We start from the raw sequence: 21195 nt of genomic DNA, 5'->3' as shown, positions 1-21195 counted from the left end.
TTGAGGTTAGTCTTCTCGGCTGCCAACCTACAGACCCCCATCACGGATTGCGACGCCATGGCCAATCCAAGATGGTGTCCACCAACCCTCACAGTTTACCAATCCTCCGGGATCTCTACCTAGCAGATTCTCGACTTCAGTCCATTTCCGTTCCATCTCACCATTGCCCTTCCACAGCACGCCATGTTTTAACACCAACTTGCCCATCTACGTCTCGCGAGGATGATGTATTTGTGTATAAAGTGTTTCGTCGCGCCCTGAGGCAGTCCGCTCATCACCAGTCACTCTCACTCGGAGACACCCATAGCCTCCTTTATCTTGTTACATGTTTAAAGGTCACATCCGAAAGCAAGTCCTAAAATGACGAAGGCTCTGGGAACTTTCAGAGCATTCTACCTTGTAGCGCTATGCTGTGTTGGCTCTTTTCTTTTTGCCTATGACACCGGCATCGTTGGTGGAATTTTGACCTTCCCGAGCTTCCAGCGGGATTTCCGGTATACCACCAAGGACAAAGCCAATGTCGGTTCACTGTCCACGAGTCTCTTGCAAGCTGGTGGTGAGTACATCCTCCTGTTTTTCTGGTTTGTTGCTGTGCTTTGTTGGCAATGCCCTTTTGCATGCGACAGAGCTCCTATTATGTATTCGAAGAAGAAATGGTCAACTAACTTGGAACTCCCCTCTCCTAGCTTTCTTCTCCTGCTTCTTCATCTGGCCCTTCACCGCTCGATTTGGCCGTCGATGGTCTCTTGTTCTAGCCTCAACTATTTTCAATGTCGGCGCCGTGGTGCAAACTATCAACACTCATCATCTCGCGGGATTCTACATTGCTCGATTTGTCTCAGGTGTTGGCGTTGGTATGGCCACTGTGATAGTACCCATGTACTCTGCTGAGATGGCACCGAAAAACATCCGTGGCATGCTTGGTAGCATGTTCCAGTTCTTCTTTACCTTGGGCGTCATGACCTCGTACTGGGTTGATTACGCAGCGAGCATCCACATCCCGGACGACAGCAGCGCCCAATGGCAACTACCTGTAGGTCTACAGCTTGTTCCTGGCACTATCCTTGGCCTAGGAATGCTCTTTACAAAGGAGAGTACTCGTTGGCTCGCCAAGACAAATCGCCGTGAGGAGGCTTTGCAATCTTTGATCTGGGTTCGTGGAGGAGATTCCCCCGAAGTCCAAGAAGAGTAAGTGATTCCCAATAGTGACATACCCCCGACTGTTGGTCGGACTTGCTTCTAACAGACATGTCCTGGCACAGGTTCAGCGAGATTGTTCGCAGCATCGACGAGGAGAACCGTATCAAGGCTGGCTTGACTTGGAAAGAGCTTATTGAACCCGTCAACCGTTACCGTCTCGGCCTCATCATTGCTCTACAAATCGGTAAGCACTTCTTCTGAATTTCCATTCCTCGTGGGCCTGGATTTAGCTAATGCATTTTCCACGTGTTAAGGCGTTCAACTCACCGGCAACACCTCCTTGGCGTACTGTGAGTAAATTCCTGTACAGTTTAGTACCTTTCCCATCATTTCTAACATGTCTGTTCAGACGCTCCTCAGATCTTCGGTCTAGTTGGTGCTGGCCAGGACAAGCTTCTGCTTACTGGTTTCTTCGGTCTTGTCAAAGTCGTGGCGTGTCTTTTCTTCCTGCTATTCCTTGTTGAACGAATCGGTCGTCGTGGGTCTCTACTCGCAGGTGCAGGTCTCATGGGTACTTACATGCTCATTGTGGCAATCTTGACAGTCAAGTTCCCTCCGAACCCAGATGCTGGACTGACACCTCCTTCTATTGCCTCTCTGACTATGATCTATCTGGAAGCCATGAGCTACAATATCTCTTGGGGTCCCGTACCGTGGGTTTACACTGGTGAGATTTTTAGCAGCCGTACTCGCGAGGCTGGCATTGCCATCAGCACGTCAACGCAATGGCTGTTCAACTTCGTCTTTTCTCAAGCTACTCCCCACGCTGTCACAAAGCTTGGCTGGAGGACATTTCTCATGTTCTCGATTTTCAATTTCGCACTTGTTATCTTTGTCTGGTTCTTTATCATGGAGACCAAAGGCAAGTCTCTAGAAGAAATGGAAGACCGTAAGTCTAATGTCTCACCCAACTTGTTACCTCGAATAATGACTGATATTTGCCCTAGTCTTTGCCCGTCGAGCCGGCGTCACTATTGCGAGACCTATCGAAGACGGTGTGGCAAGCGAGAAGGAGATAGAGAGAGAGGTTGTAATGCAGTCTTCCAAGTCGAACTAGGTTCTTCGAAGCATGAAGAGAAGGTCACTTCTCTAGTTGTGATACAAGGAGAGCTAACACATGATGGACGCTATGGCTGAAGCATTACAACAAACTTTTACCCAGTATAGTGTATAGCGCACCGGCACGAGCTGCTGTCTTTGAGTGACTTATTGCTGTGCTTTTAGCATTAATACATCCTTATTGTTCACTCGAGAGCATTTTTGAATAGTAAAACTTGGATTAATGAACTAAGAAAATAAAGCGAAACATTATCAACCTGTTCTGTGCTGAAGAGAAAGAGAAGTACTGTCTTTGGTACGGGACGCCCCGTCGAGAAGCCTAAGCTTTTTGAACATTGTACTCGGAGGCACCAAAGTTGTGGATCTTCTTGTCCTTGGTTCCTACGGCAATAAACTCAGGACCAGTGTTGAAGATGTAGAAAGGCTGATCATCTCCAGGATAGAGAGGCTGGCGCAGAGTAACCGCATAAATGGCCTGCTTGTATCCTGCCTTTCGGAGGATAGTGAACGCATCATGAATATCGAGAGCGACGGGCCAGGAGATAACCTGGTCTCCCAAGAAGGGAGAGTTGATGGTCTGGACCTTTCCAAACTCGCCCCAGCCAGTGGACTCGATGATAGCAGTCTTGTTGCCGCTGAGACCACAGACAATACGGTTGTTGACAAGACCCCACTCGTTCTGGACAGGCTTGCGAGTCAAGGGAGTTGCGTCGACTTCGAGAAGGTTGGCATTGGGATACTGCTTTTTGATAAGGTTGAGACCAACGTTGATGAACCCATCCCAGGACAGAGGAAGGCCAACTTTCTGGTTGCCATTGCCGTTCTTGTGTCCGTTGGACGCAGCGCCGTGTGTTCCGACACTGCCTTGGTTGCTCACGCTGAAAGAGGCTGTGGTCTGTGCTGGGACAGATTTATCATCGAGGAGAACATGACTCTCCACGGTGTAGGGGATACGGTACAAGAATGGAGGCTGGGTCTGGCCCACATAGACAAAGATTTCGGTAGTTCCAGTCTGTTGAGCAGTGAGAGTCCATACGATCTTGCCATCCTCAATACGAGCATCATTCAAAGTGACAAAGCTCTTGTCGAAGTCAATGCTGACTGAGCCACCTTTTCCCGTGAAAGAGTCACTCTGCTGGATGGTAAAGGGCTCATCGGCAAGAACATTAATCTTCTTGTCCTCGGAGACCTGCTTAATCTCAGGCAGCTCAACCTTCTCAGCCTTGCCATTAGTAGCAGCCTGTCCATTTGTGTTGTTGTACTGAATGGAAACAACCCAATGCTGCTTGTTCTCAGTGTTGACAACAACAGTGTTGGAGGGGAAAACAATGCTGGGAAGCTCGATGTTGAAACTGTCTGTAATCTCGTAGGGTGAGTCCCCGCGAATGATTGGGCCCACCCAGCCGATCAGCTCGAAAAGAAGGCCGCCGGCGAAAGGAAGACGGCGGAATGTGATGTCTCTGGTGAGGTCAACATGGGTGCCAGATGCCTTGAGAATCAGGAGCCCGGCCTCGTTGTCGTAAGAGGCAGTGATGCTGTCTGCAGGGATGAGTTGTTGGTGGACAAGACCTCCGTTCTGTGAAGCGGACATTTTGGATAATGTAATAAGTTATAGATTGAGGGGACTGAAAAAAGTGTTTCAATTAATAGTTGTAGGAAAGCTGAGTGAGTGATGAGTGTCTGGAGATGAAGTGAACAATCTGGGAAGCACTTCCCTTCTTATAGGAGAAGTCTGGTCATGAATTGATGTACTATCTCTTGCCTTTTCTTCGATGGGTATTTCCATGTCTCTCACGTTCGAAGATGGATTTCCTAAATCATCCAAGGTTTTCCTCAACACGTAAAAACTTGGTCAATTTCTTTTCAGCTTGGCTTGTCACATTCCTTCGTTGGCTGGCCAGCACAGGTTTATAATTCCTGCTCGCATAAGTCTCATCACCCAGGCTGATATTTCTCATGTTCATTGGCGAAATGAAGTTTCCGAATTCAAGCCTCTTATCACACAATGGTGTTACGTGCTTACGCATCAGCATATCGAATGTTCGTGGCGTCTCAGCTCTCAGCTGAGTCTCTGAACCCCGCGCGAGGACGGGGCCTAAACTTGAGCCTCATTCCAGTGCCCTCGGAACTTAAACCGTCACATTTGCTCCGAGCTGCATATTGTGGCTGTTGAAGGGCAGATGGTTGGTTGTAATGCTCAGGTAGCTTAAGCGGCATGGACCGAGCCGGTGATGGAACGGGCAGCGTTGTCACATGGCTAGGACCCTTAGGTCCGGTTAACTTCGATCTAGCCTCCCACGTTGCAAACCATTCTTCGTTGAGAATATCAACCATCCACGTACGCCTTGTCAAGCTCGTCTCATGGCGCTAGGGGTTGCATCAAACTGTGAAGCACAAATGAGCAGTGGTTTGTCAAATGCGGGCATTTACCTCTTCTGCTAGGTTTGAAAACCCCAAGATACTGATGGCCTCTTTCTTTCACAACACCGGACTATCCGCCTGCAAGTCTTCCCTCTTTAGATGCAATAGTATCATAGTCACACCTAGTGACCTAGTTATAGAGTGCTCCATTAGTGCTGACGGGCATATTGTCTGTATGATAACATGGTTGCATAACCGCTTTCCTTGTTTCATTCTGTAAAGGATCTCAGAGCACCAATCTGGAATAGAACGATCCTTGACAAAAAAGGCAGTGAACGATTACGTCAATCCGAATGGCCCTGGGCGGTCTGGTTGGGAGGCCGCGACAAGATAACAAGACCGACCCTCGGCTATCTGGGATATGAATAACATCTGGATATCTGATGCGAATACTACTGTGCAAAGCCTTGAAACGATGATCATAATAAAACACAAGGTTACGCTTAGGTATGACTTGCACAAATCTCACCACAATGCTACACTGAGCAAGGGCTATTTTGATCTGCACGGATTCTGGTGATCTTAAATTACAGGGGTTTAGCGTCTAGATAAGACAATCTACACGCATTTGTCTTAGTGTCGACAATACGAAATGAGCGCCTGAAAGTATGACTAAATAAGCGCCACTCCCGCCTCGCGCTGGCATGGCGATCCCCAAATTCAATGCATTTCTTCAAACTCTAAAAACGTCACCAAAACAACACCAAAACAATCATCGGTTCACTCGGACTGTGTGAGAAATGAGGCTGAGACGGTCGAAAACCAAGGAGGAGGGCTCAATGGGGGAGGACGAGGCGTCTTTTCATGCTTTCAACAGCCCCAGGCGACTCCCAGCTTGGCTAGACCACTTCAATGCCAAGGACCTCAAGATTTTGTTCAAGTGCTCTTTGGCTGTTTGGATCCTCACCTTGTTTATCTACATCAGTGATACGCTGAGAGTGCTCGGACAGTCGGCATTCTTCGGATGGTAAGTCCATCATGAAAATTCCATATCGTCAGGTACTAACGCGTCTTTAGTGTTGTCCTATTCATCATGCCGCCTTCGGGCGTTGTCTTCATCCACTTCGCAGCCGGAGTTATGATCTGTGTCGGTATGGCGCTTGCCTGGGCCTGGGGAACAATCACCATGAAGGCTGCTTTGGCGACAAGACCTCAAGCTGATTTACAACAACGCTACGCGGAATTGCAACAATCAATGCCTCAAAACACGACCAATGTTGGCCAAGCGTCAGGTCAAACAACATATGCACAAATAGCCATCTACGAAGGCTTTATGTTGGATACTCGCGTATCGGTCACGTACTTCTGCATGATGGGGTTGTTTATCTACTTCATGGTAAGTTGATTGTGCAGCCAACCGTGTATTCAACAACTCACAAACTCTGACTAGGCGCGCGTGCGAGTTTCTGCTCCCAACTTGATGCTCGTATCCATGTTTTCCATGATTGTTGCCAACATCTATCTGACCACAGCACCGCTCATTCCTACTTTTAGAGGCACCATACCCAAAGTCTTGATTCTTCCGAGTGCCATCGCAGTCGGCGTTGGAGTTGTTTGCAATTTGTTGTTTTTCCCGCAATCAACCTCACAAATCACCCTCGGTAGCATGGCAGACCTTCTCCGCCCGATGAATGGCTACGTCAAGGCTTTGACATGGCACTTCAAGACGAGAAGCAGGTTTGAGCCTGAGCAGCTACAAGCGCTGAAAGCTACCTTGGCCGTGTCCTTCAAAAGTGTCGAGAGTGCCGTCAAGTTTCTGCCTTTGGACTTTTCTTTTCGAAGATGGAGCCCTGAAGATATCAAGTCCTTTCACGAACCACTGCGGCAAGTACTGGTATCTTTTGGCGAGCTATTGCAACTATCAATCTCTCGTGAAGAGCTCTTTGCCAAAGATGAAGCTCTAACAAAAGCGGCCGAGGAACTTGAAAAGTCTGACAACGAGAAGCACCCTCTGGCTTATCATATTGCGAAAGCGGCTAATCTACGTGATATCACAAGACACCCTGATACTGAAGAGATGATTGTCAAAAGCATCGACGCACTTTCATCTTGCGCTACTCCTCTACTGAAGACGCTGGAGCAAACCGTCGATGCCATAATCGAAGCGTTTTCGGGAGCTTGTAAAGACGACACAATCAGTCAACATGAGCAGATCCTTGCATCGCTGCAAGAAGCTCTCGACGACTTCGAAGATACGGCTGCAGAGCAACTTATTGCCCCTCATGCTCATCTTTTCGATGCCAGCGGCAAGGTTCTCTACAACGATCACCGCGCACCTCCTCTCCTTGGCTTGATGTCTGGTCTTCTATACCAGGAGCGACTCATCAACCTGACAAAGAATATTGGAGGGGTTCTTGAACGAGCCATCGAGGTTGAGAGGGTTCGAACATCGAAGCGAGTATGGCTACCCAAAGGCCTCCAGCACATCTTCACCCTCGGTCTGTCCCAAGATGCACCGCCTTCCACGATTCCCAACTCTAACGATCTCACCCGAACGATGTCCGTCATTTCCAAACCCGAGAAGAAAGGAGGTCTCTTCAGCAAGAAGCGAAAGGAAAAGGAAGACCCTGAAGGGGCAAGAACAACAGCCACCATTCTTGAAAGTATGGAGCAGCCCACGAGTCGTAGACGAAGCAAATCGAGTCTGATCTTCTTGGCCCTCATCAACTTCTTTACGGGTGTCGAAGGTCTTCACGCTCTTCGTGCACTCGTCTTGACTATTGCCCTCGCCATTCCTGCAGTTATACCGTCGTCGGCTGGCTTCTACTATCGCGAAAAGGGACTATGGGCTCTGATCATGGCGCAGATGGCCCTCGAACCTTACATGTCTGACTTTACATCTGGAATCCTCATTCGTACCCTCGGTACTGTGGCTGGAGGTATCCTGGGTCTTCTGTGCTGGTACATCGGATCTGGAAATGGCCCCGGAAACCCATACGGCTTAGCTGCCATCATGGCAGTCGCTATCATTGGTATGATGTGGTGGAGATTGTTTTCTCCGCCACAACATATGGCTGCAGGTATCATGCTTACATCTACTATGTACATGGTCATGTCGTATAGTTGGGTCGATACGCATATTCCCAGTTATGGTAACCCTGGAGTCGGATACGAGGTCTTCTGGCGGCGAATACTTCTTGTCCTGATCGGTTTTGGTGCAGCCGTCTTTGTTGCGCTTCTTCCGCGACCCCTTTCTGGAAACAGACATTATCGACAAATTTTATCCAGCCAGTTGTCGAGCATCAGAGACCGCTATGCCCTTCTGATTTCAGTCTGGCGCTCACCTCCCGATGATTTCGTCGAGGTCATTGAGAAGCAGGCTACCACGACTGAAGAACTGCTCAACTCCATCGCCCTTCCAATCCTAAAGACCAAATTTGAGTTCTCAACCTCAAACATCGATACTGAAACTCTCAGCCGCGCCAACCATCTTTGCAACAACCTCAACGTCTTCCTGGCCCAGTTCAGTATGACCGCGACGAAGCTACCCCTCCCAGTCCGCGAGAGATTCTTCTATCGCGTGAGCGCAGGCGACGAAAACCTGATTGCTGACCTGATGTCAACCATGACCCTTCTGCAGCATTCGTTGATGTCTGGAGAGCCACTTCCAGCAATTCTGCCGACTCCTTTGGTGGGCCGGGCGATCCAGTTCAGAAAGTTGCGGGGAGACTTTCAAGATGAGGGCAACTCTAAGGAATACCTAGCAAAGCAAGAAGGAAGGCAATGGTCAGCCGCCGTTTATGCGTTTGTGAGATTTTTGGGCACGCTTGATGAGCTTGTTATAGTCGTGAAGAAGTCTGTTGGTGAAAGATCACATATCAATGCGGAAGCATTAGGAGGGAGTATGTACTAGAAACATGAGCAGCATTGCTTCCGAACTGAGACATAAGCATGATTGTACAGGGCAATGAATAAAAACAAAAAAAGCCTAAGCTGGTGTAATGGTTAACACGTCCGCTTGTCACGGATGAAAGCTTATGCGCGGAAGTCAGCCCTAAAGGGGGGAGGGAGTTCCGGGTTCAAATCCTGGGCTTGGGGATTTTTTTTCCGTCTTCAAGGGAACTTAATCTGATTTTGACTCTATTCCTTCATGCCACATGTACCTTCGTGAGTGGCCGCATATGGGAGATTAAGGAAGCTTTTGTACATTAAAGTCTAACAGAGCTTCTGGTACCTTTTGTGGCTATAAATACAACAACTAATAGGAGTATATAACAGAACACCTTATTCCAATTTTTTCTTGACTTGATCAGATAAAACACAGAGTATCAAGCCTGCAACTCACTGGCTTCCCTCTTCCTCGTGGCTTCGCTTTGCTTCGACGTGTTCATGATGCTTGAAGAGTCCGAGAAATCCCAAGTCGTAGCATACCTTTAGAGATCCAGCCATGATGAAAGAGGCCCAGAAATAGTTCGAGTCTGCTAGTAGTCCTGTGATGAGAGGTCCAAGGCTCTGGGAAGTTGTCTTGGCTACGTTGATAAGACCAATGACAACTGTTCGCTCTTTTGGTTTGATTATAGCAGCGAGGAAGGCTGAGCGGGGTGCAACATCCATTGACTGGGTGCAAGATCGTAGAATGAGGAAGAGAACCGATAGATGGACATCGTTGGGGATTGGGACCAGAGCCAAGAAGACCGCGGATGGAAGGTGAGTAAACACCATAGTCTGTGAGTCATGTCAGTTAGATCATTCAGGCTTTTACATGTATTGGATTCTTACTCGAACATTGCCGAAGCGCTTGGCAAGAGACGATGCTACCAGCATCGATGCAGCGGCGATGATGCTCGTGGTGAAGAAGATGGAACCTAGCTTCCCTTCCTCGATATGGTAGTAGGATTTGAAGTAGTAAGTGATCCACGAGCTATGGTGACTGTTAGCTTTCTCATAGAGATGATAAGCTACTGTGTAAAAGTACTTACAGAGGAGCCAGTCCTGAAGCAAAGCTGTCCAAGGCTAAGAGGGTGCACAGGGTCACGACAGTCGGGATACTGTCCCGAGAAATTCGAGCTCGAAGTTGTTTCTTGGGCTGAGGCTGCTCAACGCTTTGAGCTTGAGCGTTGTCGGGAAGCAGAGGTGCTTGTTCGCCGTTGTCCGCTGGAGAATCCTGCTCGGGCTCATGGTGAACTTCAACTGCAGAGCTCAATATAATAGCCGAGAGCAACTTCAGCACTCCCATCACAGAGTATCCATAGAAGACGTAGCGATACACTTCAATCACGTCCATGCCGAGATTGACGCGCATGTGATGAATAATCCAACCGCAGGTCAAAAGGCCAAAGGCGCCGCCAGCCGTGCCGGAGAGACTATACCAGGCATATACATCGCCCCGCCGAGCTGCATCAGTCAGATGAGCAATGATACTCTCTTCAACACCGCGGAAGGGTCCGATTTCGTTTCCACTATCGATTGTCAACATCAACACCATCAAACCTTTTTTCTTTGTCTTACCCAGGACTAATGACACCCAAAATTGCTGCAGCAAGCAAAACCCAGTAATTGCTAGATGTGGCAAACACGATTCCACTCGCAGTCATCAAGATTGCTCCCAAGGCCAAGACCGCGCGTCGGCCAACACCATCAGCGAATAGTGCAAGCAGGAAGCTGAGGATGATATCACCAACCAACGTCAAGGTCATGAATAAGCCGACACGGGTTGTCGATACGCCAAGTTCTCGTAAATAGGCCACGAGAACAAGAGTAGATCCGCCATAGGCGAAGAGACGGATGAATCTTTGTACGCAAAGAATCTTGATATCTTTGGTGGAGTGGTAGAGTGAGACCAGACCAAGTTCTTCCAAGACTTTGTGAGCGGGATGACGCCTCGAATTGGATTCCGTAGGTTCCGACATAATGACAATTGGGGAAAATACAATACGAACTGGTCATTAAATGCAATTGTACATTAATAAAGAGAATTCCTCTTCGTTGGATCTCAGCACCGCCAAAAGTTTATATATATGTCTACCTCCGAAGTTCCGAGCCGATTTTGACCCAGTGTAAAATCCAGGGTAGCTGAAGCGAGCATAAATCAGCTTGATGTTGCGTCATACTCAGGCCCGGAAGAGAGTTTACCAGAATGGATGTTGTGATTGGTGGGTTGACTTTGTCAGCGTCGGTTTTCCGAGATTCGCGTACCAAAATGGGCAAGATCTCGAGTCGGGTATATAGACTCCAAATTCTCTCCACGTGACATCGAACTCCGCTACAGTGGCTGCTCAACAGTCATCATCTTCCGTAGTATAGTGGTCAGTATGCAAGCTTGTCACGCTTGAGACCCGGGTTCAATTCCCGGCGGGAGAGTTCCAGCCAGCTGTTAAAAGCAGCATTTCTTTTTTTTGGTTTTTTGAATAATCACTGCTCTGATTGATGCGCCGATTGGTGCGCCTCTTTCTCGTTTTTGAATGGTATACTAGTGTCATCCAGTGGTTGACAGACTTGGTTTCTTTAGTAAATTTGATTTCATAATGTCCTGACTTCTATAAGACGCCAACGAATCATCTACACATATGTAATACATAATGTACAAGGAGTCCTGGCAGGGAATTCTCATCCTGTTGGTGACAGCGCTCACTTATACAATGGCTTTGATCGCTTTCTCAAAACAGAACAGTACTTCTCAACAGCTTGCTCGGCCGGTTTCGCTCTCGAATCTTTCTCGCAATTGGCGTAGCAACTTTGACGGGAGACGTGTTAGCAACCTTGAACCATGAATAAGAAGAGGCATCTTACTTGGCAATCTCTTTATGTGTTCCACAAAGACATCGCTCATTATCGCCACAGGCATCAGTCTAGAGATAAATGTTAGCCTTCATTCTTACACAAACAAACAAAAACGTGCGTTTTTTGGACCAGCTTTGAGGCAGGCCTCCACTTCACTGCAGTTTGCCGCTTGGGCAGTAACCCCAACAATGGAAAAGAGGAAAACAAAAACAGAATATTTCATATTTGCATCAGGGTATATTCACTATACTCGGCAGGAAAGACAATCGCGAGGGAGAGACGTAGTACTTAAGTAGTCAGGAACAAAAACCCTACGACGCCATCGATCGCCAGAGGCTTGAGAACCCTGACTCTTTCATCCGATCGAAGACGATAACCTTCAGCCGCTGTTCTCATTTCGAGGTTATCACTTGAGAAGCCATCATGTTGAATGAACTCGGTGGAAAGTCTGAAGTCACTGCATTCCTGAGCCCCTGATAGCCAACCAATTGTTGCGGTGACTGGCGGTCGAGCCCAGGTGCTAGGCGTATTGTCCGCATTCTTCAGGAGCACCTTTCCACATGCGTTCAGCCTCATGGATTGACAGACTGGCGGGCTTCACTGATAATCTGAGCAATCCCATCAAAGGGGCAATCGCTCGAAAGCAGTGAGCGACAAATGTTGCGGATTGCTTGTTTCGGACGTTCGGCCACCGACGGCTTGTGAAATTCATAGTAGGGCATAGTGAGTAAGCGGGAACCAAAATATAATTGTAATGTGAATTGATACGTACATCCATAATCATTCCAATATTCGACGCCGTTCGATCCAGGCTGTTCGATAAATACACAGCAAGGTAGGAAGAGCGATGGACTACCCTAGAGCATGACATGTGGCGAGTATCGTGGCTGTGCTCCTCGCCACGTTTTCTTCTGTTTTTCATGACACCAGGCGTCGATGTCCTTCAAGGCTTTCATATCATCACCGTAACCATGCTTCGCCTGATATCGAGTCCGTCAGTCCTAAAGACTTTCAATGCACAAACTTACTCTTTCCCCACCTCTAGCAAAAATGGGCCGTCCCTCACAATATTTCGGCAATTTCAAAACTCGATTGTGGCCCGAAAGAAGTTTCAGTATCCTGGTGCGAAGCCGATGATGTTTCCTGCAAAGGATTATCACAAAGCTGAACAGCGGAGGGATCAGGACGGAAATGCGATCTGGCCTGCACCCAAGAGTCAAATTGAGAAAGCAAAGGATTTCCTCCGTGAATGGTCAGCTACCCCTTCTTGTTATCACGCCATGGTCGGGATGAGAACGATATCTCTAAAGGACTTGAGCTAATCATCCTATAGTGCTGCCGCTCGTAAACGGACTCTTATCGTCCCTGATAAAGATGCCGATGGTCTTGCTGCTGGAGCTATCATAAGAAAAACCCTCATCTTGCTCGGCCTCCATCCCAAGCTGATATCGTGTTACACGATGACCAAAAACAGCTTACTACACTATGCGGATTCTCGCGCAAACATGGAAGCTTACAATCCATCTTACATCATTGTCCTCGATCAAGGCTCATGGAAATCAGAGCCTGTTATCGACTCACCCCATCGCGCGTTAGTCATTGACCACCATCTGGCAGAAGACAATGACCACCCTAAGGGCGCGATATTAGTGACGGCGAACAAATGCCCACCGATAGCTACAAGTTCGCTGCTGACGTATATCATCTGCCGCGACCTACACAAAAGAGTCGAGGAATCATGCGGGTGGTTATGTGTCATGGGAACGCATGGGGATCTGGGTAATGCGATCAGATGGCGGCCGCCATTTCCGAACATGCAAGCGACGTTTGGGACGCATACCAGAACAACGATAAATAATAGTGCGAAGCTCATCAATGCTCCTCGCCGAACTGCAGACTACGATGTCCCTAGAGCCTGGCAAGTATTGATCAAGGCCTCATCACCCATAGACCTTGTCAAGAATAAGTTCTTAAAGGAAGCAAGGACCAAAGTGATACATGAAATGAAGAGGGCCGATCGCCTGGTGCCCTTGTTTTCTGCTGATAAAAAAATCGCAGTTATCCGCATCAAATCGAAAGCACAGATTCATGCTCTCATTGCAGAACGCCAGGCTCGTCAATTGTCTTCAAGAGAGCTCCAAGTCGTGATGGTAGCGAATGAAGGCTACGCACGAGGCGTTGTCAACTATTCGTGTCGCGTTCCAACGTGCGCCAGGGGCAGAGATCCTCCTGTCGACATCCCAGAAATTCTTAGTCGAGCAGCAGATGGGGCAGACGACGATACGCTGAGAGAGCGATTGGGACCTAGGTTTGCTGTTGGTCACAAGAACGCAAGCGGCGGAATGATTCCTCAAACTGCATTCGAGGATTTCTTGCAGGCCATCGGAGCTTCAAGTGACAAAAAGCCATCGCCTTCGCCGAGGAAGTCAGGATAGATTCAACATAAGCAGCTAGGAACCCTTGTACCCAAGCATTGGCGCCCCGTCCTGCCAATTAAGCGCAATTTAATTCCAAGAATTCCTCCCTGCGATAAGCAGAATTCGGAGCCCCGACGCTGGCAAGCTTAAACCTTGAACCCCCTGTTAGCAGCCCGTTAGTGGTTTAGAAAACGCCCTGGGACCCCTTCCAGGGTTACATCATTGGAGTAAAAGGGTTCTTGGCTTGGAGCCTTGAACTAATGCCGAGTGCCGTTCTTGTTGCTCGTGTCAATGACGCAGATCTTGACCGTTTATTGAACTGTACAACCCTCCCCTGCTCATGGAAACTTGGCCTAGACAGGAAAGTGGCTGACATCACCACCTTCAGCTGCGAGATACGGGCATGGTTTAGATCGATCTGATGTCGAACAGAAGCCTTAATAGTATTAGATTGACGAGACAGTCTGCGACATTAAATAAATCGAGACCTCTATCGACAGAAACAAGCTCCTGTCGCCGTTATCTCGACAGCGACTAAAACCGCTCAGTAAACGTGTAAGCGGGGTAGCGTGACCAAATAGTCCAAGATCGTCCATTTAGACCAACCACCGGATATTACCTCTTGTAACACTATCAGCGACTTCGTATGGAATAACTGTCGGCCCGCTGAACCTTGACGGACATGGACTTCTTTAATGACTCTGTAAATCCCATCCCAGGCTGAAGCTGAAAAAGCAGGTTCCTCAAGCTTTTCACCACTCACCCCATCTCAAACCTTTCATCATGAGACCCAGCATCAATTTCGTTGTCAATGCCCTTTGGCTGACAAGCCTGAGCACTCCTTCTGCTGCCGCTCCATCCAATGGCAACTATGGTCTCAAGGGTCCTGAGCTGAAGCATTGGCCTGCCCAAGCTGCCAAAGCTCTCAACAAGATGATTGCTCGCAATGCCAACAATGGCCGCTATGCTGTCTTCGACATGGACAACACTAGCTATCAATTCGATTTGGAGGAATCACTTCTTCCTTACCTTGAGAACAAGGGTGTTCTTACACGAGAGACCATGGACCCTGCTCTCAAGCTGGTCCCTTTCAAGGACACCAAGAAGCACAAGGAGTCGCTGTACAGCTACTACTTGCGCCTCTGTGAGATTGAGGATGCTGTCTGCTATCCTTGGGCTGCCCAAATCTTCAGCGGATTCCCTCTCGGTGAGCTCAAGGGCTACGTCGATGAGCTGATGGCCTACAACAAGACCATCCCCACCACATATTTCGAGGACGACAAGGTCACAGCCACCGAAGTCTCCCCTCCCAAGATCTTCGAGGGCCAGGTCGAGCTGTACAACCGTCTCATGGCCAACGGCATCAAGGTCTACGTTGTCAGCGCTGCTTCCGAAGAGCTTGTCCGCATGGTTGCTAGCGATCCTAAATACGGCTACAACGTCCCTCCCCAGAACGTGATCGGTGTATCTCTCTTCCTCAAGACCAAGAAGGGCGAGATCACCACTGCTCGCAAACAAATTGAGGATGGTGACTACACTAAAAAGACACAAAAGCAAAATCTCGAGGCTGAGATGACTCCCTGGCTCTGGGCCCCAGCTACTTGGAAGTCTGGAAAGTGGGCTGCTATCCTGACCTACATCGATGAGTGGAACAGGCCTATTCTTGCCGGTGGTGATACTCCTGATAGTGATGGTCCCATGATTTTCCAGGGTGTTGATGTTGGACGTGACGGTATTCACCTTTGGGTCGATCGTAAGCCTGCTTACAGAGAGCAGATTGACGGCATGATCAAGAACAACACGATTGCTCAGAAGAAGGAAGGGCTACCCGTTACAGCTGACAAGAACTGGGTCTTCGTGACGCCAAAGGAGCTTCACTAAATTATGTTTTAGCTAACATGACTGATATTTTAATAACTAACATATTTAACTCTCAAACACCACGTAACTCTACTAATCCCTTAAGCGTACTGCAGTCTCTCTTTGGTCCAGTCTGGGCGGAGATACTTGCTGTCAAACTTGACATCGAAGCTGGATGTATGAGCATAGTCAACCTCCCACTCAACTTTGACCTCACCACCCTGAGCGCTCTGACTCCAGACCGTAACGGCGATGGTGTTTTCTCCATTGTAGTTTAGAACACCAGGAGGGACAGGGAAGGAGATTTGGTTGCCGATGTAAGGGTTGAATCGTCCGTACTGGTAGCCGTTGACGAATAGAAGAACTCTGACTTGGTTGCTGTAGCCCTTCTTCGTGGCGGAGAAGGTCGTGTTGGAAGGTACCGTAAGCTTGAACGAGACACCGACGTCTAGGCCATCAGGAATATCAAGACTCACAGTCGTTCTGTAGGCACGAACTCCAGCTGAAGGATTGACGAGGGTTCCTTGCTTGGAAGAGTATGACTTCCACTTCTTGTCGGAAAAGCCAGGCAAGTGAGCGCCGATACGCTCGGCGTAGAGACCGCCTTCGTTGAGCGGGCCGCGGATGGGATCGATGACCTCGCCCTCAACGCTTCCAGCATGACCAGCAATCTTCCACTCAGAGAACTTATAACCGCCCTTGGCAGGGCCAACAAGAGTGGCGTTGGTGATACCTCGAGGATCAAGAGCGCCGTCACGTAGATCGTGGCCAGAGTTGTCCATCAGAACAACCAGAACGTTTTCCTTCTTAGATAGAGTGGCGTTCTTGAAAGAGAACTCTTGGCCTGCATGGCCAGTGGTGGCTTCGCCGAGATAAGATCCGATATAATCCGAGTTCAGCCAGACGGAGTAGCCAAAGGCCATGCCACCAGTGAGGTTCAGATAAACGCCAGTAGGGGCAGAGCTAGTAGTGGGGAAAGTCGCTCTGTAGATGTGGTTTCCGTAGTGGATCTTGTACTCGTCGACGTAGAGCACGGGGTTCTTCAGATCGGGAACGAGGACCGCGTTGGTGGTGTTCTTCTTATCGGCAACTATGCATGGTCAGTACATTAAGTCATCTCAGGTACCACTGTAATACGTACCAACCCAGGCCGAGGATGAAGTCTTGTAGTCTGTCTTGATCTCGGGCAAGCTGTCGGCATACTTCCAAGAGTCAAGCTTGGGCAACGTAACCTTTGAAGGACCCTTGAGCTTGATGGTGTACTTGTGGCCTTCCTTCGCCGAGACCTTGACCTTCTCACCGTTCCAAGCGATGGACTTGAGAGACTCGGGAGCAAACACAGTGATTTCGGTGGCGCTGTCGAGATCGCCCTGGATGTTGAGTTGTCCGTTCTTGATAGTGGCATGGCGGACGAGGTAGGGGCCGTGAACCAGAACTACGAAAGTTAACATGCGTCTCTAAGTGTGTTGTTTCATCCGCAGAACTCACCAGTCTTGTTGACGGGTGCGAAAGGGTTGTTATCCAGTGTAGGAGCCCAGAACTTGTAAGCAGTCTTTCGATCAGCCAGAACAATGGTGGAGCCATCCTTCAGGTTGAGAGTGAAAAGGCCCTTCTGCTGAGTGTAGTTGACAGTAACGCTCTTCTTGCCCGCCTTGACCTTGATGCCCTTGAGAGACTTGTCGTGCTTGAGCTCGGTGTGTCCCTTGAGGGTGAACTCTCCTTGCTCGCCCTCGGGAAGCCAGAGGACAATGACCTCCTTGTTGTCGATGATGGAGTAAGTCAAGACCTCAGCGGTCGAGTAGAGGAGTGTCTTCTTGCCGAAGTGGAAGTCAGTTGGGATGACCTTGGACTGATGGCCGTTGATAGTAATTGCGCCCTCGTTCTGAGGTATGGTGACTAGAAGCCGTTAGTAGATGCGGCTTAAGGAAGATTATCGAAACGTACGCTTGCCCTCGGAGGTCTTGACATGAACCTTGAATGTCTCTTTGGTACCGGAAGGTGAGTGATCGTGTCGAGCGACGTAGAAAGCAGCACCATTATCCTCATGTCGAAGCTCGGAGATCAAGATGGCATCGTTCGTGGAAAGGGAAGTACTGTTGGTAACTCGAATGGTTTTGGTAAGATCATGCGCAACCCGTGTGAAGAGAGTCAACGACTTGGTCTCATAGTACTTATCCCAGATAGCACGGTTCTCAGAGATAGGCGAAGAGTAATCATAGCTAGTTGCAACAACAGGGCAAGCAAACCAACCCCAGTTAGTTCCACCGTACATCATGTACAGAGAAATGGCGGTGGCTTGCTGGGCGAGCAAGTCACGGTAGAAAATGTTGGCAAAGTCAGGGCCAATATCGCCAGGGCAACCACCCTCTGGACCGCCCCAAGGGTTGTAAGAACCGCCCTGGAACTCGGGCAGGAAGTGAGGTTGACGGGGTGATTGCTTGTTGAAGTATGTGACATAGTCCTGGATGTTGTAGGGGACATATTCGCCGTTAGTGCCGGTGCACTCGTCGAGGTTGCAGCTCCAGCAGGAGGGGTAGCTGTCGACACCAGTGACATCGACGTTGCCGGTTGCGTTGCGCTCGAAGTCGTTGGACCAAGAAAATGTGCGCTGCGGATCTGTTAATCTTCTATCCTCAGGGCATTTTGTAGAGGTAGAACTCACAGTGTTGGGCGCGTTGTGGAATACAGGAACATCGATGCCGGCTTTTCTGGCGGACTCCTTGAGAAGTTGCATGTAGTTGGCTGTAGGCTCGTTCAAAATTCTCTTGTCGTCATTCTTCCACTGACCGCCCAACTCGTTCTCAATCTGCACTCGTCAGCTTCCTCCACCGCTGTCAATGCTGCAACCATACCTGGAACATGGCAACATTGCCGCCATTGGTAATGAGATGCGGCTCAATAATCTTGGAAATCTCAGTCCAATACTTAGACCAAGCCTTAGTGTATCTGGGATCATCGTTTCGAAGTTTGCCGTACTCTCCGGTCGTGACCCACAGAGGAAAACCTCCGGCGTTAGCTTCGGCATTGACGTAGGGACCAGGACGGATCAGGAGGTAGAGGCCGAGCTCTTTGGCAAGGGTCATGATGGACACGAAATCGTGGGCGCCATTTTCGAAGTCGAGGACGCCTGGGGTCGCTTCGTGGTAGCCCCAGCTGTTGTAGATGCTGAAGGCTGTGAAGCCGGCGGCTTTGATCTTTTCTAGCAAGTCGCGCCAGAGTTCGGGTCTGATAAATGTTAGATTCGCGCTGGGTTGGCAAAGGGGATGCATCGTACACAGGCAGACGCCAGTAGTGGAATTCACCCGAGAAGACAAAGATTCTTTCGCCATTGATCAGGTAACTATGGTCGTCCCTGGGTTGTTTGTCAGCTGCAGGTCTCAAAGTCGGCAATCGAGTGAATCACCATTCAACAATGTTTGTGAGTCCGTTGTCTTGAATTGGAACATCCTTTGTCTCTTGTCCAATCGACAAACCAGCCAAGGCAAGCAGCCCGACAGTTGAAAGCGAAAGTAACTTCATCGTGACTTGCTTTGCTGATCAACCTCAAGCTCGCGTGCACAGCATCACCCACAACTTATATACGCGCATCCGATGCCACCAAAAATTTCATCTCGGCCACAAATGACCCGCATTACATGACATGACATATCTTCCCCACGGCTCTCACTCCCGAATCGTGCCGATCAAAAAAGTCTGGGAGTTCGGTGATACTCTTCACCGATGAATTGAACTGAGTGAGGGGTACGATGGCTCAGCCGGAGAATAAAACGCGTCAATGGGAATTTTGCCATGGGACGGTAGCGTTGCAATGTCAGTTCTTGGACCAGAGTTTATTCCGTCTGATGACATTTACTCCATGTTTTCTCCACATTCACCCGCATTTCTATTGACGCGGCTCTGGCAGTTCAAGTGTCATTTTACGTGCATCGGCCCTATTAGCCGTGTTGGTCAACGCCTTGCTTCCCGACCAATGCGATCGTCTCATACCTTGACTGGTCAACCAATTCACAGCCCGAATGGCCGTTATTCCATGCGATGGCATCTTTCGTGGTTGGAAGGCCGGAGGGCAGTCGGTAAGTGCACGAAATTTACTCAACGGCTTTCTTGGCTGCCTCGGAGCTCGTTGTTGGACTGACCCTCTGCAGCTGTGATGGTCGCACTAGTCATCGTCCGCTGCGCCCGGGAAGACCCATGATCGACAATGTGCTTTACAATGTAAGCATCCTCTATTGAGATAATCTCTCAGCAGGATCTAAGCTTAATGGACTGACACGTTGTGTTGCAACAGATCATCTCCGCATGAAGGCAGCTGCAGGTACACAGAGTAACGTCAAGGACGGATAGGGCCTCATGGCGCGGAACGATTCTATACGCCCAGGCGTGGCTATTGAGATCCTGAGAATGCTACCGTTGTACTACATTGGCTAGGTATGGGACTTATGCTCTTCATCAATGTTCCGTCAACTGACCATCACATCCTTCTCAGTGCACTTATACGACTCTCCTGGCACCTCGCAAACCAGCTGATATCCCTCATCCCATCAAATCCATGTGGCAGCCCCGGCCAAAGATGAAACTCGACTTCAACATGATCGTCAGCTAATCTCTTTGCATACTCCAGGTTCTCGTCTCTAAATAGATCTAGACATCCCACGTCGATATAAGTCGAAGGCAGACCTCGTAGCGTTGCAGCCCGAGCTGGAATCGCGTAAGATAGAGCTTGCAGATCATTCTTCTCTCGAACCTCAGAAGCGTACACGTCCCACGCCAGTTTCGCTCCATCGGGTTTCCAGACCATGAGGTCAAGGATCGGATCGTCTTTCTCAACATGATCTCGGTCATCGAGCATTGGGTAGACGAGCAGTTGCTTCGCAATTGGAGGATCAAGCTGTCGATCTCTCGCCATCAAAGCAAGACCCGCGGCCAGTCCTCCACCAGCGCTGTCACCGTGCAGAGCGATCTTCGTAGGATCGATGTTGAGCTCCCCCGCAGACTTCGACACAAACTCAAGAGCAACATACCCATCGTCAACACCAGCAGGAGCAGGATGTTCAGGTGCCCGCCGGTAAGACACCGCGAAGTATGGAAGCTTTGAGTCGTTGGCGAAACGAGCAATTTGAGGCGCAAACAGCTCCACGTAACAAGAGACATAACCACCGCCGTGAAAGTACATCACAGCGGGCGTGGGCTTCTCCGAAGCTAACGTCTCCTCGGAGGCAAAGCGGGTGACTTCAATCTCGACACCGTCATAGCTTTTGACTTTGTACACAGTCTCTTTCACACCATCGGGGTATGGAGAATTCGTGACGACTCGGCGGATGACTTCTTCAGTACTCGTCCTGATCTCAAAAACAGATCTGGATGGTTCGGGCTTGGGTCCCTTTGTAATAGGCCCGAGAGCTTTGAGGTATTCCGGATCATACTTCAAACCAGTCATGATAATGGAATCAGATTTGAATGCAATTAACAGAGACTAAAACCGGCGAAGTCTGACGACTGTACTCAATTATAGGCAAAT

The 21195-nt window shown here is 49.2% G+C and overlaps 8 protein-coding genes across 8 annotated transcripts; 4 read left to right on the top strand and 4 right to left on the bottom strand.

Moving 5' to 3' along the window:
* Window positions 1-360: 360 nt before the first annotated feature.
* On the top strand, window positions 361-2257 carry FTJAE_8081 (quinate transport; the record flags this gene model as incomplete). The annotated part of the gene is made up of 6 exons (XM_037354861.1): window positions 361-556; window positions 687-1188; window positions 1263-1384; window positions 1455-1490; window positions 1550-2089; window positions 2148-2257. The coding sequence occupies 6 exons, from the start codon at window positions 361-363 to the stop codon at window positions 2255-2257; spliced, it is 1506 nt and encodes a 501-aa protein (XP_037204873.1).
* Window positions 2258-2578: 321 nt separating this feature from the next.
* Window positions 2579-3850, bottom strand: FTJAE_8080 (uncharacterized protein; the record flags this gene model as incomplete). Its single annotated transcript, XM_037354860.1, has 1 exon — window positions 2579-3850. One exon carries the CDS (start codon window positions 3848-3850, stop codon window positions 2579-2581), a length of 1272 nt encoding a protein of 423 aa, XP_037204872.1.
* A 1609-nt stretch (window positions 3851-5459) lies between these two features.
* FTJAE_8079 (uncharacterized protein) lies at window positions 5460-8533 on the top strand (the record flags this gene model as incomplete). The annotated part of the gene is made up of 3 exons (XM_037354858.1): window positions 5460-5647; window positions 5698-6016; window positions 6071-8533. 3 exons carry the CDS (start codon window positions 5460-5462, stop codon window positions 8531-8533), a joined length of 2970 nt encoding a protein of 989 aa, XP_037204871.1.
* A 428-nt stretch (window positions 8534-8961) lies between these two features.
* Window positions 8962-10529, bottom strand: FTJAE_8078 (multidrug resistance; the record flags this gene model as incomplete). Its single annotated transcript, XM_037354857.1, has 4 exons — window positions 8962-9345; window positions 9400-9541; window positions 9600-10079; window positions 10129-10529. 4 exons carry the CDS (start codon window positions 10527-10529, stop codon window positions 8962-8964), a joined length of 1407 nt encoding a protein of 468 aa, XP_037204870.1.
* A 1921-nt stretch (window positions 10530-12450) lies between these two features.
* On the top strand, window positions 12451-13835 carry FTJAE_8077 (single-stranded-DNA-specific exonuclease; the record flags this gene model as incomplete). The annotated part of the gene is made up of 4 exons (XM_037354856.1): window positions 12451-12522; window positions 12573-12652; window positions 12734-12991; window positions 13262-13835. The coding sequence occupies 4 exons, from the start codon at window positions 12451-12453 to the stop codon at window positions 13833-13835; spliced, it is 984 nt and encodes a 327-aa protein (XP_037204869.1).
* Window positions 13836-14600: 765 nt separating this feature from the next.
* FTJAE_8076 (phosphorylcholine phosphatase) lies at window positions 14601-15698 on the top strand (the record flags this gene model as incomplete). The annotated part of the gene is made up of 1 exon (XM_037354855.1): window positions 14601-15698. The coding sequence occupies one exon, from the start codon at window positions 14601-14603 to the stop codon at window positions 15696-15698; it is 1098 nt and encodes a 365-aa protein (XP_037204868.1).
* An 80-nt stretch (window positions 15699-15778) lies between these two features.
* On the bottom strand, window positions 15779-19196 carry FTJAE_8075 (beta-galactosidase; the record flags this gene model as incomplete). Its single annotated transcript, XM_037354854.1, has 8 exons — window positions 15779-16767; window positions 16819-17112; window positions 17166-17573; window positions 17622-18285; window positions 18340-18483; window positions 18530-18902; window positions 18952-19029; window positions 19081-19196. 8 exons carry the CDS (start codon window positions 19194-19196, stop codon window positions 15779-15781), a joined length of 3066 nt encoding a protein of 1021 aa, XP_037204867.1.
* Window positions 19197-20148: 952 nt separating this feature from the next.
* Window positions 20149-21114, bottom strand: FTJAE_8074 (lipase esterase; the record flags this gene model as incomplete). The annotated part of the gene is made up of 1 exon (XM_037354853.1): window positions 20149-21114. The coding sequence occupies one exon, from the start codon at window positions 21112-21114 to the stop codon at window positions 20149-20151; it is 966 nt and encodes a 321-aa protein (XP_037204866.1).
* Between the last annotated feature and the right edge of the window lie 81 nt (window positions 21115-21195).

Source organism: Fusarium tjaetaba, assembly GCF_013396195.1.
Source record: "Fusarium tjaetaba strain NRRL 66243 chromosome Unknown NRRL66243_c0000166, whole genome shotgun sequence".
Taxonomy (NCBI): Eukaryota; Fungi; Ascomycota; class Sordariomycetes; order Hypocreales; family Nectriaceae; genus Fusarium; species Fusarium tjaetaba.
The sequence above is the reverse complement of the archived record's forward strand: the minus strand, read 5'-3'. Positions and strand labels throughout refer to the sequence as shown.